General features: G+C 40.0%; 1 protein-coding gene across 4 annotated transcripts; it reads right to left on the minus strand.

Moving 5' to 3' along the window:
- Positions 1–488: 488 nt before the first annotated feature.
- Positions 489–12,256, minus strand: dgkab (diacylglycerol kinase, alpha b). 4 transcript variants are annotated; one of them, XM_080027028.1, is made up of 24 exons: positions 12,135–12,256; positions 11,300–11,381; positions 9,980–10,056; positions 9,029–9,173; positions 8,677–8,751; positions 8,472–8,521; positions 8,095–8,169; positions 7,750–7,866; positions 7,425–7,542; positions 7,226–7,314; positions 6,366–6,476; positions 6,184–6,282; positions 6,016–6,066; positions 5,214–5,287; positions 4,498–4,572; positions 4,334–4,419; positions 4,158–4,247; positions 3,900–4,060; positions 3,687–3,751; positions 3,491–3,581; positions 3,196–3,376; positions 2,812–2,932; positions 2,608–2,668; positions 489–2,065 (listed from the first exon to the last, which is right to left on the minus strand). In XM_080027028.1, the coding sequence occupies exons 2-24, from the start codon at positions 11,370–11,372 to the stop codon at positions 1,985–1,987; spliced, it is 2,166 nt and encodes a 721-aa protein (XP_079883154.1). In that variant the 5' UTR covers positions 11,373–11,381; positions 12,135–12,256; the 3' UTR covers positions 489–1,984. The 4 variants fall into 4 exon arrangements, with proteins under 4 accessions (XP_079883154.1, XP_079883152.1, XP_079883153.1 ...); XM_080027026.1 differs by having other exon boundaries at positions 7,181–7,314; XM_080027027.1 differs by having other exon boundaries at positions 7,425–7,581.
- Positions 12,257–14,140: the final 1,884 nt, after the last annotated feature.

Genomic DNA, 14,140 nt, shown 5'->3' on the forward strand with positions numbered 1-14,140 from the left:
TAAAGGAAAATGAATAAATAACACAAAAGAAGATACAAAAAAGGCGAGGACAAAATGTATTCAGTCTTGCTTTGTCAGCATAATCCTTTTACACTCAAAACAAGTCCAACCAGAATTCACATCTTAATATGAGCTCATTCCATTTTCCTTTTTGTAGATTTGCATTTTGATTTTCCTTCGCAGTGTGTGAGTACGCAAATATATTTGTTTAATTTTTCCACCAGCTACTGTTTCCCTGTCTGCTCTTCCTCCATCATTCCCAACCCTCAGACTCCTATTTAACCATCTTCACTGAAATAAACCTTTGCTGTTTCCTCTTTTCTAGATTCTGCTTTCCCTCCCATACTGATGAAAAACCATCATATTTGCGTTTGATACAAGGGAGATTCAAGCATCAAAAGACTTTGAATTTCAAGAAGTGCTACATGCAGAGCAATACGGCATGCACACCATACTTTCAATAATACACCACTCAATACGTTGAAATATGACATTTTTTATGACAGGTACACAATGTTTTTTACAGGCAGAGTTTTTTTTTAAACTTTGTTGAAATCAGTTTTGGCAGCATATTATTAAGATCTGTAAATGATCATGTAAACTGTTAATTATTCTGCCATTATTCCTTCAAAAGAAAAGCTATAGATTGAGAGGAAAATTGTTTTTGTATTCTTATAATACTGTAGCACGTTATGGTGCAAGTCTTGACTTCTTTCGGTGTAAACAAACTTTTAATAGATTAATATTCAGCTGCAAAGTGGAGTAAGATCTCCACAAATATATAAAAAAAAAGTGAGAAAGTATGTTACAGCCACAAAAGCAGTGCTCAAATCCCCCCCTCCACCCCCCCCCCCAAAAAAAATATATAATTTTAAAACTGTCTGCCCATTCACCAGATGGTCAGCCTGAGGACAATTTAATAAATGTTGTAAATGGGATGCTGTATTGAATCCACTGAAAGTACCAAGTAAACAATATTCAAGACACACATGCAAAAGACAACTAAACAATTTGACATTACGACAAGATTATAAATGAACAACAGATAACCATAAGTAACATTTATATTAGTAAACTGATAAGCCAACACAAGACTCCTGACATGTGATGCACATCACTGAAACAAAATCGGAACCTTACTATATTTTTCTGTAGTCACAAAATAGATTATTATAAAATAGATTGTTCCATAATATTGTTGCACCCTTTCATGTTCAGCTATGTCATTAGCTTTCCCAAGGTGTCTGTATTGTGAGCGTCCTTAAGAAGCATAATCAGTGGGAAGATGATGGAGGAAACTAACTTTACCCTTGCCCAGTACACTAATTTAATACATCAAACTGCTGTTATTTTTAATTAAACCTCGGACAGGTTTCGAAATATCAAATCAATATAAAACCATCACTTCAACACTTATTTAAGAATCTGTTGAAACACTGAAATAAATACATTGTACAGTATAGTTAAAGTTAAATGAACACTGACAGTGAAAGACACATAGGACAGGTCTGTTAAACAAGGTGAGGCTGAAGGCTGAATAAACCTATATCACTTGCTGCATTTGGAGGTACAGATGAAACTCAACAAGACACTGTTGATTTGATCAACCACAAAAAAGCTAGCACAACATCAAATAGGTAAATATATTTCTTATTCCAGCAGATTAGGTGCAGTGTGTTTTATTTACTCTTTTTTTTTAAACGGTGTATTCATTACATTTTAAGTTGGCACACAGTGGCAGCTATCAAACTGAATGTTTCACTTGGTCAGTCAGTGTGTTCTCTGTCTAAGTGCAAGCTGTCTGTTCTTATAATAATAACATAATACATCAGGGATTAGGTGCTTGAGTCCCACACACTGTATTCATTCTTAATAATGCAAACACATAGTCACACACACTCAGCGACGCACATTCTCTTTCAAATACTTGTCCTGCATCATTTTCACAGTATGGTGGTGGTCTGTTGGTTGTGGAGCCGTGGATCTACTTGTGGTGAAAGAAGCCAGACGGTTTAGTTGGTGGGCCCATCAGCATGTTGGCTTGGTTCTTGTGAGTTATGTGGATCTATAATAAACACAACATACTATTGTAAAACAAATGTTGACAAATATTCAACTGAATTAAGAATGTTCCTTAATACAATTTATTCTTTTAAGTACTTTTGTTTTCAAAGACACATCACTTCCTCCTGTTATCTAAGCGCTCCTTGGCTCATTTACAGTAAGGGAGCCCTAATCCTACCTGACTTTAAAAGACGTCACATTCATGATCAGTGAGCGTAAACGGCTTTAAGGGCTGCCCTCCCTTGCCAGTAAATTCGATGTTACATAATTTTGATGGGCGTATCTGATATTTTTTCTACCCCATATTTATCAATGAGGGCAGAGTTAATGTTAGAAATACCTGTGCTTGCTGTGGCATGCATGTAATCCAGTTCTTGGCAGACAAACTCTTTGAAACACTCTGTGTGTGTGTGTGTGTGTGTGTGTGTGTGTGTGTGTGTGTGTGTGTGTGTGTGTGTGTGTGTGTGTGTGTGTGTGTGTGTGTGGCTTTAATCAATCAAATATGTGACGTTCAACACTTAATTTTGTGTTAATACCACTTACAGTACAAGGAGGCTGCATCCAGGGCTCCCCATCGATTTGCATTGGCAGAGCTTTGATAGTCCTGCACACAGGAAGGACAGAGAGTGAGTTTTATTTATGCTGCTTATACTGAATGTAACCTTTATGTCAGATGTGTCTCTGTTTCACTGTGTCTCATTGTCAGGTGTTATTGTTGTCATCTCTGTGTAAGTCAAAGTAAACAACCTGATGGTAATTTGGGAGGTCTGTGCCAGTCTGTGACCGGCGCTCTTCAGTCCAGTGTAGATTTGTCCCATCTCTATGGCTCCTTCGAGCCCCACCACCTCCAAACGCTTATCACTCATATCTGGAGAGTAACCACACACACACACACACACACACACACACACACACACACACACACACACACACACACACACACACACACACACACACACACACACGCACACACGCACACACACACACGCACACACACGCGCGCGCGCACACACACACACACACACACACAAAGTTCAAAGAGTTTGTCAAATAAGTCAGTCTCAGAAAGGACCAGGTTGATGAGTGTTTTGGGAGATAAATTAAAAATGATCCAACCAGCCAAAGTCTCACCTTGTGAGATTGTTTTAAGAAGCTCCTTGTCAGTGACAACTTCACTGTGCTCCTGCTCTGGCAAACTATCAGGCTTCTTGGACTCGCCCCAGAGGTTGGAGCCTCCATGTATGCTGGGTATGTTGAGGACAGCTATGCCCTCCAGAGACATGTTGCTCAGGTCCACAGATCTCCCACAGCACTGGTTGAGGCCAAACGACAGGTTGTGTTGGGCATACGATACGTTGGCATGGTATGCAAATCTCAAACATTTAGTTCGGAACGGCAGCTACATGACCTAATAATAAGTTCTCACCTCAATCATGAGGCAGTCCTTCAGCTTCTTGCAAGAGGAAGAGAGGGTCTCAGAAGTGGCCAACTCAAAATACCAAAGTTTGTTCTTCATTCTTAAGAACACCAAAGAAAAATAACTTTCTTCATTAGGAAAAAAAAGTGTCACTTGAACCACATTAGAAAACGTTTTGTTCATACGGGTTAGTTTGAATCTTCACCTGCTGCTGAACCTATGCGGGTGTTTCTCCCTCATGGAGTGGAAGCGGTGAGCGATAGAAGCATCCTACTCGTGGACACAAATGCAGTATTGTTAAGTCATATTTTTTTTTAAACAAATGTACGTTTCTGTTTTTGTGTTAAGAATCGTCAACAAAGTTCCTCAATTATCATTTGCCATTTTAATATTCCTGGCTGCTGATGTAGTGACCCACCACTCCAACAGAGAAGTAGTTGTTGATGATCTCGTAGGGCACAGGGTCTCCGGCCTCCTGGGGGTCGTCTGGAATCACCTGGATGCTCCAGCGATCCATGGGAGTCACCTCGCTTGTTTCGATCGCCTTCAGTAACTCTCTCAAGTCTGAGCCCTCGTAACCTTTCATGGGATTAGAAATCGTGTCAATGTCAATACGTTAATGACAGCTGCTTGGTATTATTGGTTTTGGTTTGGAGGTAATGTGTGGCTGGTTTACCTCCTCCCCAGCGTAAACAGCGAGCCAGGTCATTCCCGGTGCCCAGAGGGAGGACAGCTACTGGAGGATGCATCTGGAGGTGTGCTTTGTCTAAAATTGTTGTAGACACAAGGTTATTATCTTCACAGAGGATTATCTTATTTACCTCTCAGAAACCCAAAAGGTAGCTTCAGTACCTATGGCATCCAGGAGCCAGCCGACAGTGCCGTCTCCTCCACACACCAAGATCCTGTACTGGCGCAGATTGCGGAAGAGGTGAAGTCTGAAGATACAAAGAAGACATTAACATGAAGAAATTTGAATGGAGTGGAGGTCTCATAGCAGTGAGAGAGTACTGTACCCTGGTGCAGGACCTCCATTGGATAGGTTGTACACTTGACGTGGGTTCAACAGGTTCTGGAACTTCCTGAGCACTCTGTGAAAAGAGATTAAAATATATTTGTACATTTTTAGAGAGATTATTTGGCAGCAATACTACGCATGAAACTGATAATGATACACTATTACACTGTCATTTGTCCCGGCATAACTTTTTAACAAATACAGTTAAAGGTGAAGTAAGCGGTTTATTTATGTTAATATAAGTATTAAATCGCTCTTTATTCATACAGTGATCACTTACATAATGTGCGCGTTTCATAAAGCCGATTTCTCAGTCAGCTGCTCTGCATGTCATCGGCTAATAAACTTTTCGGGGGATCCCGAAAATAATATCCAATCACAAAAGAGAACGCTACAAACCGACACCCGTCTCACTCATGGTCTCACTGCCGGTGCACGCCAGAGCGACAGATGGGTGAATGTTTATGCGCCTACAATGGCGGAGCAGGTAAAAATCCTTCCCAATTTCTGTTTTGATGGTTTTTATCATGTTTTTATCACACTTACTGTATGGATCTGAGATGATGCTAGATAACTCGCTGCTTGAAGACCGCAGTGCATTAATGTGGTGACGTAGGGACGAGCGAGGGGACTGCTAACTGCAGTAACTGACAGGAAGTTATAGCTAAAAGAACCATTCCGCTTACAGCACCTTCAAGACTTTGAGTTGCTCACCTTGCACCCTGCTTCCCTCCACTTCTTGGGTTGACAAAGACCAGCAGAGGGTGGGTTTCTGGAATTGGAACAATCTGAAATAATATATACATCACAGGTTAGCAACCGATTATGTCACTCATCTCAAAAAAACATGTTAGGAATGTATGGACACAACTTTAAGGCAGCCTGATTTAAGTTTCTGCTGCTATCGAAGAATGATTAGGGTTTTTCTTAAGATAGCGTTTTGGTTTATAGATGACGGCCAGCATGTCCCCTGTCTCACTAAAAAGCCTGCTTATGATGATACACTGTGATTGCCATGGCCGATATTTTTAGAGTTTAGGAATATGTGACGTAAAATGTTCAAAGGGAGCGTTCAAAAATCTACTAAAATATACATACAGATGGAAACTGAGATAACCGAAAACCACTGTGAACAGGAGCAGTGATGCATCTGTATTTTAGAGGAGTATTAGTTTATTCTATAGAAGTTAGTTTCTCTGTTAATGTTGGTGCCGTCTCTCAGAAATCAAAATATGTAACATTGGAATAGATTGGCACCGACAAGATTTTCAGCTCATGGCATCTGCTGTTGCCTTTTAAGCTAACTGGGGTAGCTACTTAAAATTAAAAAAATGTAATCGGTGACTTCAGCCAACACTGAACTGGACCAAACAGACTACAAAGACATTGTATTCTCCCAACATGAATGATATGCAGATCGTAGATTGAGTTAGTGGACAACGTGAAGGGAAAACACAGAGAAAGTGGTCAAAACAGGTATAGGAATAATGTGTGGAAAGATTTGATAACAGCGGACCTGCAGGACGTGGCCGTCAGGAGTGACATTTAACAAGCTGGCATCCTCCTCCTGCAGGACAAATAAACAACAATTAACCTACAATAATCTTAAATACTAAATCTGCAAAGGACACATTTATAGTGTGGGAGGGTTTTTTTCCGGCTGAGTTGCTTATATTTTTTTTACCTTTGAGACTGCGTATATAGCCCATGGAGGCAGTATATGGTCTCTCATTGGCCCACAGTCACAGGTGGACAAGCCGGCGAAAATACACTCATCGTGACGCTTAAAAAGAAAAAGTGTCTGTGAAGATTGCAAAAAAGAAAATATGTCCAGAGCACAAACAAACACACACACACAGTCCTCACCATCTCCTTGCACCACACACAATGCCTCCCCGCCAGAGTTTTGATCTTCTTGTGGCAGACCTGACACTTAGTGGAGTTACAGTCAGCTCTGATCCAGTCGTGAGCCGATACCTGAGTCACAGAGGAGGGGAAAGTGTTTGAGGAAAAAAAGGGTCTAATACGCTACATTTTATCTTCTCACTGGAAGTAACTGCTGGACTGCTGAGGCCTTGGCCATTTTTCCAAGTATCCAGTGTTCCCACAATGTCAAAATGTCAGGCAGAATGTTGTTCAAATTTACGACTGTTTATTAAACCACTTAAAGTGCCTCACCAAGACCAAATATCATCAAAACACCCATAGCAGGTGAGGAAATGTGGCATGTTCCCCCTGTTGTGATCCTTTATGGTTAGTGTCAATCAGGGAGATGAACCTCTGACACTGCACCGTAAAATGATCGGCGCTTGTGCAAAATTAGGACATTTAACAGATGTACAGAGCAGACTGTGCCGGCTATAATCCGCACTTAGAAAAACACTGATGGATTGCACTTATCACTGACGAATGCGCTGTAATGTTCCCTGTTAACATGTTTACTCTAGCTGCCATTGGTCCTTTTACAGCCTGTGTATTGATAACGTGTGTATATAAATCCTCAGCTGATGATAGTCCCCAACAAATGCACTTTGAGTACTGTTTAATAAAAACGTCTGTAATACATGTTTAACAATAACACCGAAATAGAAAATCACCAGCCTTATCTCCCAAACGTAAAACTCAAATGCTCCAGTAAATCTAACAGTAAGTTTGAAAAAAAACTTAAATAAAAACCAAACCAATGTGTGGAACTCAAAAGGATGTGGGGTTGTTTTGCTCCTTACACCAATCTCCTTTTTAGAGTTGACAAAGGTGCGAGCACAGGGCTCAGGATTCTTGTTGGCGCACTGATTGTGGACGGTGTACTTGCAACCTGAAGAGGAAAAAAACATGTATTATGTAATAGAAAACTTGAGAGTGGGTGCTGTGTGTGAGGTGTGTGAGGTGCATGGCTGCCCCCTGGTGGCTGCCTCGAGCTCTTACAGGTGCAGCAGAGTCCCTGTTTCCCGAGGCCCAGCAGCATGTTCTCACAAACGCTGCAGTACGTCGGCTTGTTGAAGTGCTTCATACGCCAAATATGGTGCCCGTCTTTCTCTGTCATCTGCGGGCAAGCGAGGAGACCAAAAGATGTTGAAAAGGACTATAAATGAAAAAAAGAACCAGTTGACCACAATGAAAACAGAGCACACAGAGTTGTGCTGTGTCCTCGAGGAACCATGGTTTATTCCTACAACATTAACAAAGAAAGGATGTTGTTGGGAATAGTAAGAGTTATATATGGAGTTAAATGATTGCCCTGTCACGTCACCTTCAGTCCAAGCAGAACAAGTAAAGGCACATTGTTCATGCCTCCCTTCAGCCATTCTTCCTGTGTGACGGTGCCATTGCCATCCACATCGATGGCCGTCATCATTTCTTTGAGCACCTATCCAGATAAGAACATCCACTTGTCATTTATCAACTAACTTACTGTACGTCTCTCAGCTGTTGTATGTAAGCTTGATCTTTCTGATGTTAAACTAACTCTGACTATTGTTAACATTTAGTTATCTCACCCCTCATCCAGAATGTTTCTTAAATTATTTAATAATACAATAGAGAAAAAAATGCAAGCTCAAAAAAATGAAAAAGGCCATCAAAATGAAGCTCATACTGGTCTGAGTTCAGTCACATCCCATCCCAGGTAATCAGCAGCTCGCATCATCTGGGCGATTATACGATCCACTTCCTGATGGAAAGATGACAGGGTTTACATTCACAGGGGATTTGGGTATTACAATATTCATCTTAATAACTGGACTCAATGCACCTAATTAACAGCAAGGGTAATCCACAATTTTTTTTGTCAAAATCAATGAATAGCTCATCATCTGCTTTTGGTGGTCAGCTCAAATATCCGCTGTCTATGGAATGGCTTTCTCCACCTTTAAAGTAGGTATACACAGCTCCAATATATACGAAACCCTTGTAAGTTACAGGAAAACAAACAGAACAGTAAAACTGATCTGGATATAGTCAGGAGTTACTTACGGAGCTGTCTAGGAGTCCGTTGCAGTCTTTGTCATACAGCTTGAAGGTAACTAGAAAGAAAGGAAGTCTGTCAGTGATCCAACCATTTGTTTCATTTCCTCAGCCCTTCCATATCATCAGTCCAAATCATTTATCACTGGTGAATGTACATTAAAATACACTGTAAAAGAAAATGCATCAGCTTGAAAAGGTAGAATAAACCAACATTCGAGCTTATCCCGGGGCTGTCCTTCCTCCAGCACTGAGAAGTAACAGGACACATCCAGAAGAAAGACCCCACCTGAAAATAAAGAAATGTACAGAACTTTTTTTAACCAAGATGACTAATCTCCAAATCTACACATACGGCCTAATTCCTGTAACGCAAAAATGTAACATAGAAAAACCGAGGGACAAACATGGGTGGTGGACAAAGTCTTAAACGGGACATATTCTAGGTTTGAAGCGGTGAATTCCCGAACACACTCAGATGATTGCGGAGCTCAGTGCTTTCTAATTAACATACTCCATCACTCCTTCTAGGTAAAGAAGAGGATGGGAACTTCAGAATATCTCACCTCCTTTGGGCAGAGGGTTCTTCGTGGTCCCGTCCTGCTCCACATGTTGGAAATAGTGAAAAAGGCGCTGGCAGAAATCAGCGGGGAAGTCATCCAGTTCTAGGTAGGTCTTGAGAAAGAGACCAAAGCCCACTACATCCACACACTGCGTAAAGAAATGACACTCATTGTCAGGACACACAGCGTAAAAAGAAAATCATGTGTTAGTGTAACATTTACATTTATGATCATTATTTATTGTACAGGGTATGTCATTTTGAGCTCATTTATTGATACTAATAAAGTTTTTCATTAAAAAAAAATTATGTGAGAGAGAGCAGAAAGGTGAAAGGTATTCTAAAAAAGTATTTCAACAGGCATGTAGCAATTCCTAATATAAAATGAATAATGAATCAATTTAAACTTGGGTTTTATTTTTGTTGAGAAACGTTTTTCTGTTACAATCAAGCTATTCTATTATTAATATTGCGATTCTTTTATCAAGCAAAATGGGAATATTCGGGTAACCTCATGATAAAATTAATATGGAGAATTGGGAAATGACCATGTGAGGGAATTTTGACTCTAGGTCAGCCTTGGAGCCAGTTAGGAGACACTTAGGTCAGTTGTATGGATAAAGTCTCATCTCCTTCTACTCCAGAATGTTATGGTTCACTGTGTTCAGCTCTGAACCAAAACATTGGTACGCTTGGTGCCCAAGCCAGGGAGGTGTTAGAGATTAAGGTTAATACACAGCTCTCAGCATGTGTCTGGCAGAATTGAAGTGCAAGTCACGAGAGTTGCAGTCCGGTTCTCCTTGGCCAAGTCTGTAATAAATATTGCTTCATAATTCATCCAAGTCTCCTGAAATATTCTTCCACCTGAGTTGACCTCCAACCTTAACAGAACTTCTTTCACAGACCACCATGTAAAATAAGTGTTACCAAATTAATTTCTGTTCAGAAGGCTTACCTCTCCAAAGCTGTGCTGGGCCAGCCGACCCCCAGGTTGAAACTCCTTAATCACATCTTTCACCAGCAGACTGCTATCTGCACAGAGGACATGGGAGGGGGGCAGGTTTAAAGGTAAGTGATTGGACGAATCAATCTGGTAGTGCTCTTCTCCGGTCCAGACAAGAGCAGGTGTAATTATCTATTCATCCATTTCTCAAAAAGTGCAAATACCCCCATCAACACTAAAAGCCTACACACCCTTTTAATTTCATTTATTTCAAAGCCTCTTAGTGTACAGGTCAACAGGTCTATCAAATTTGGTATTGGCTTATTGATGGGTTATTGATCATTGGTATTGCTTTAAGCATGCAGTTACTAAAAGATGCTAAAAGATCTTCCAGTAAAACGATTTTAAAAAAAGTGTTTGTTTTTTTAAGGATCGTGATCCTCATGGAATTTGTTTGTGTTGATGTTGAGTTAACAGAGAGAATTCCCCATACATGTACAGTATTTTACACTGCTGGTGTCTGATGCCTAGGGACTAATGCTGCTTTCCCTTTAGCTGAAAGCTGATTGATTCTCAAGTGACTGGAAAGACATTAAAGAAAGTCAGTTATCAACCAGGAAAAATGTGCCCAACCAGGTCAAGCAGAATGCACTTTTAAAACTAATCTTTCACCTTCCAGACATTTATGAACTTTTCTGGCTCTTCTCATCATCCACTAGTTACACTCACACCAGCGTTCTACGATTTCCTCTTCCTTCCTAAGTCAGAATCACTGACTTATTTCTTACAACTTCACACAACACCTGTACTTGTTACATGTCAAACTAAGTTATGTATCCACTGTTTGTGATGCATTAATGTATACGTTTTTTTAGTATTGCAGTTGTTCTACCTGTAAGTACATGTAATTAGTTACTATAGGCCTACAGCTATGCGGTTTAATAAATGTGTCACTTTGTATGAGCTAGTTATACAGTATGTTTTGTGTTTACGATCTTAACAATGAGTTTATATTTCATAGGCTTCTCATATTTATTTGAGTAAATAAAGGCCTAGCCAGTTTCATTCCACCACTGCAAATCATTACTTTCACAGTCATAAGGGGATATAACTGCAGTTGTACACTACAAAAACATATGACCTGATTAATCTATTGATTTCCCAAAGGAGAGATAGTCTTTTTGCTCGGCCTGACTCCACAACAGTGACAGCCACGCCTACAAAAAAACACCCCTTCAGCTGCAGAGTCTCTTTGTATTTGATTTGCACTACTGATCTGCCACTCACATTAATGGTTGTTGAAGTGTCATCAAGTGAGAAGGTAAAACTTACCTTCCATGTAATGCTGCAGCTGGATAAAATCCACAGGGGTCAGAGACCCTTTTGTATCCTCAGACGAAGCCATGTCAATCAGCTAAGTGAGCAGAGAGAGAGAGAAAAACAACAATGACAAAACAGTCGAAGAGACGACAGGGAGAAGCACATACAGAGGCAGCAGTAAGTAGAAGGAAGTATTTCATACAGAAGTCTTTAGTTCATCGACTCATAAACAGGTTTGCCTTCATTCCTTTGAAGTGAACACAACAAAACACTCCTCTTTGTGTCTACACTGATCAGCCAGTGTCTGGCTTCAGATATCTAGGAAGTTTGGGGTCTGTCCCTATACCTCAGGAATCACAGCTAAAAATAGACCTACTGTACAACATTCACTGAGTTCAAGAAATGCTACCATGCAGATATTCACGCCTTAAAAAAACTGACAAGATGAGGAGGAGTTGCCCAGTTTGACCACAATGAACTATAGGCTAAGTACCAGGTTGCACCTCCAGTGGTGTCAAATGAACTGTCACCAGCAGAAAAGAAAAAGAAATGCATTTAACCCCAGCCCATAGAGATATTCTGATTGCTTGATTGTTTGGTAAATGTGTCCTGCTATTTTCCCTGCCCAAGTCACCTATCACACAACAAACACTTCTTGTAGGCTGTATGTTATCATGTGTATGGAACATACAGAATAACCAGGAAAGCAAATCAGGAATCATCATTGAAGACCAATCTTTTAGAAAGGGGCATCAATCAAACAGGGTTGGGTGGGTCCCTGGCTGAGGGAAGGGCACGACCACGCAGGTGTTCAACATGTAGACAGGAAGAGGACTGCGCTCCTTACCTTTCCGCCTCCGCAGACTCCAGCGGGTAAATAAAAAGCTGTCCCAGACACGCAGCTCACTGACAGAGGACTCTGGCTGTGGCTGCTGCTTGTGGGTCAATGTCTGTCGCGGTATTAACGGATATTGGGGATTAGGAATGGGAGGGGGAGGGGCTTTCAGTGACACAATTACAGATAGTGGCACCGCCTCGCGCGCTATTACGCACACATGAACGCAACAGCCACGTGCACTTGTTTGGTGTGTCGTGCCCCCACGGCCGTGCCATTTCAACGAGTATACGCATTTCATAAATGCTGCTGCTTTAAGCCTCGAATTCTCCGAATATGGTTCAGCCCCTCTGCGTTGACAAACTGAACATGCAGATACAAATGAGTAGCCTATAGGTCTGCACAAAGTTGAAGGATGGCGGCGAGTAGTTGCAGAAGAGATGACAGACAGTAGCTTTGAATTAAAAAATAAACTGATGATGATCGGTCCGGTTGGCAGGTCAAAGGTCACTGGGCATTATAGGAACCTGTCTGAATGCAGTTATTAGGCTTTTGGTTTAATAAGCAGACAGGGAAAGAGTGGATGATGTATTCAGTGTAGTTTGTGTGTGGGCCCCTTTTTTCATACAATTACTGTATTAAATAATAATATTCAACTGAGGTGTATTTATCATTTGATAACACTTTTCTTATTTTTATTATAACAAAAAGTTGTTTGTGTCCCTTAAAAAATTGTCATATTGGAGAATCTTTCCATATGGATTAAGAATTAGCTCACATCCATTTAATAAATAACAATTATAGTATGAAATCAAACAAAGTCCTTGATTAGGAAAGGGACATCCTACCTTGGTAACACTTTACAATAAGGTACACAAAATTGTAGTAGCTACTACATACCTACTACATAGATATGTGTTACCTACTACATAGGTTTTTTTTTTGTGCTACCTATGTGTTAGGTAGCACATAGGGTTTTTTTTTTTGTTACCTACAACATAGGTTTTTTTTTTGTGCTACCTATGTGTTAGGTAGCACAAAAAAAACCTATGTGTTAGGTAGCACATAGGGTTTTTTTTATTGTGTTACCTACTACATAGGTTTTTTTTGTGCTACCTATGTGTTAGGTAGCACATAGGGTTTTTTTTTGTTACCTACTACATAGGTTTTTTTTTTTGTGTTACCTACTACATAGGTTTTTTTTTGTGCTACCTATGTGTTAGGTAGCACAAAAAAAACCCTATGTGTTAGGTAGCACATAGGTTTTTTTTTATTGTGTTACCTACTACATAGGTTTTTTTTTTGTGCTACCTATGTGTTAGGTAGCACATAGGTTTTTTTTTATTGTGTTACCTACTACATAGGTTTTTTTTGTGCTACCTATGTGTTAGGTAGCACATAGGGTTTTTTTTGTGCTACCTATGTGTTAGGTAGCACATAGGGGTTTTTTTTTGTGCTACCTATGTGTTAGGTAGCACATAGGGTTTTTTTTTTGTGTTACCTACTACATAGGTTTTTTTTTGTGTTACCTATTACATAGGTTTTTTTTGTGCTACCTATGTGTTAGGTAGCACAAAAAAAAACTCTATGTGTTAGGTAGCACATAGGGTTTTTTTTTGTGTTACCTACTACATAGGGGTTTTTTTTGTGCTACCTAACACATAGGTAGCACAAAAAAAACCTATGTAGTAGGTAACACAATAAAAAAAAAACCTATGTGCTACCTAACACATAGGTAGCACAAAAAAAAACCTATGTAGTAGGTAACATAAAAAAAAAACCCTATGTAGTAGGTAGCACGATAAAAAAAAACTTATGTGCTACCTAACACATAGGTTTTTTTTTGTGCTACCTAACACATAGGTAGCACAAAAAAAACCTATGTAGTAGGTAACGCAAAAAAAAAAACCTATGTGCTACCTAACACATAGGTAGCACAAAAAAAACCCCTATGTGCTACCTAACACAGGTAGCACAAAAAAAAAACCCTATGTGCTACCTAACACATAGGTAGCACA

The sequence above is a fragment of the Ammodytes marinus genome, assembly GCF_949987685.1.
Source record: "Ammodytes marinus genome assembly, chromosome: 4".
NCBI lineage: Eukaryota > Metazoa > Chordata > Actinopteri > Uranoscopiformes > Ammodytidae > Ammodytes > Ammodytes marinus.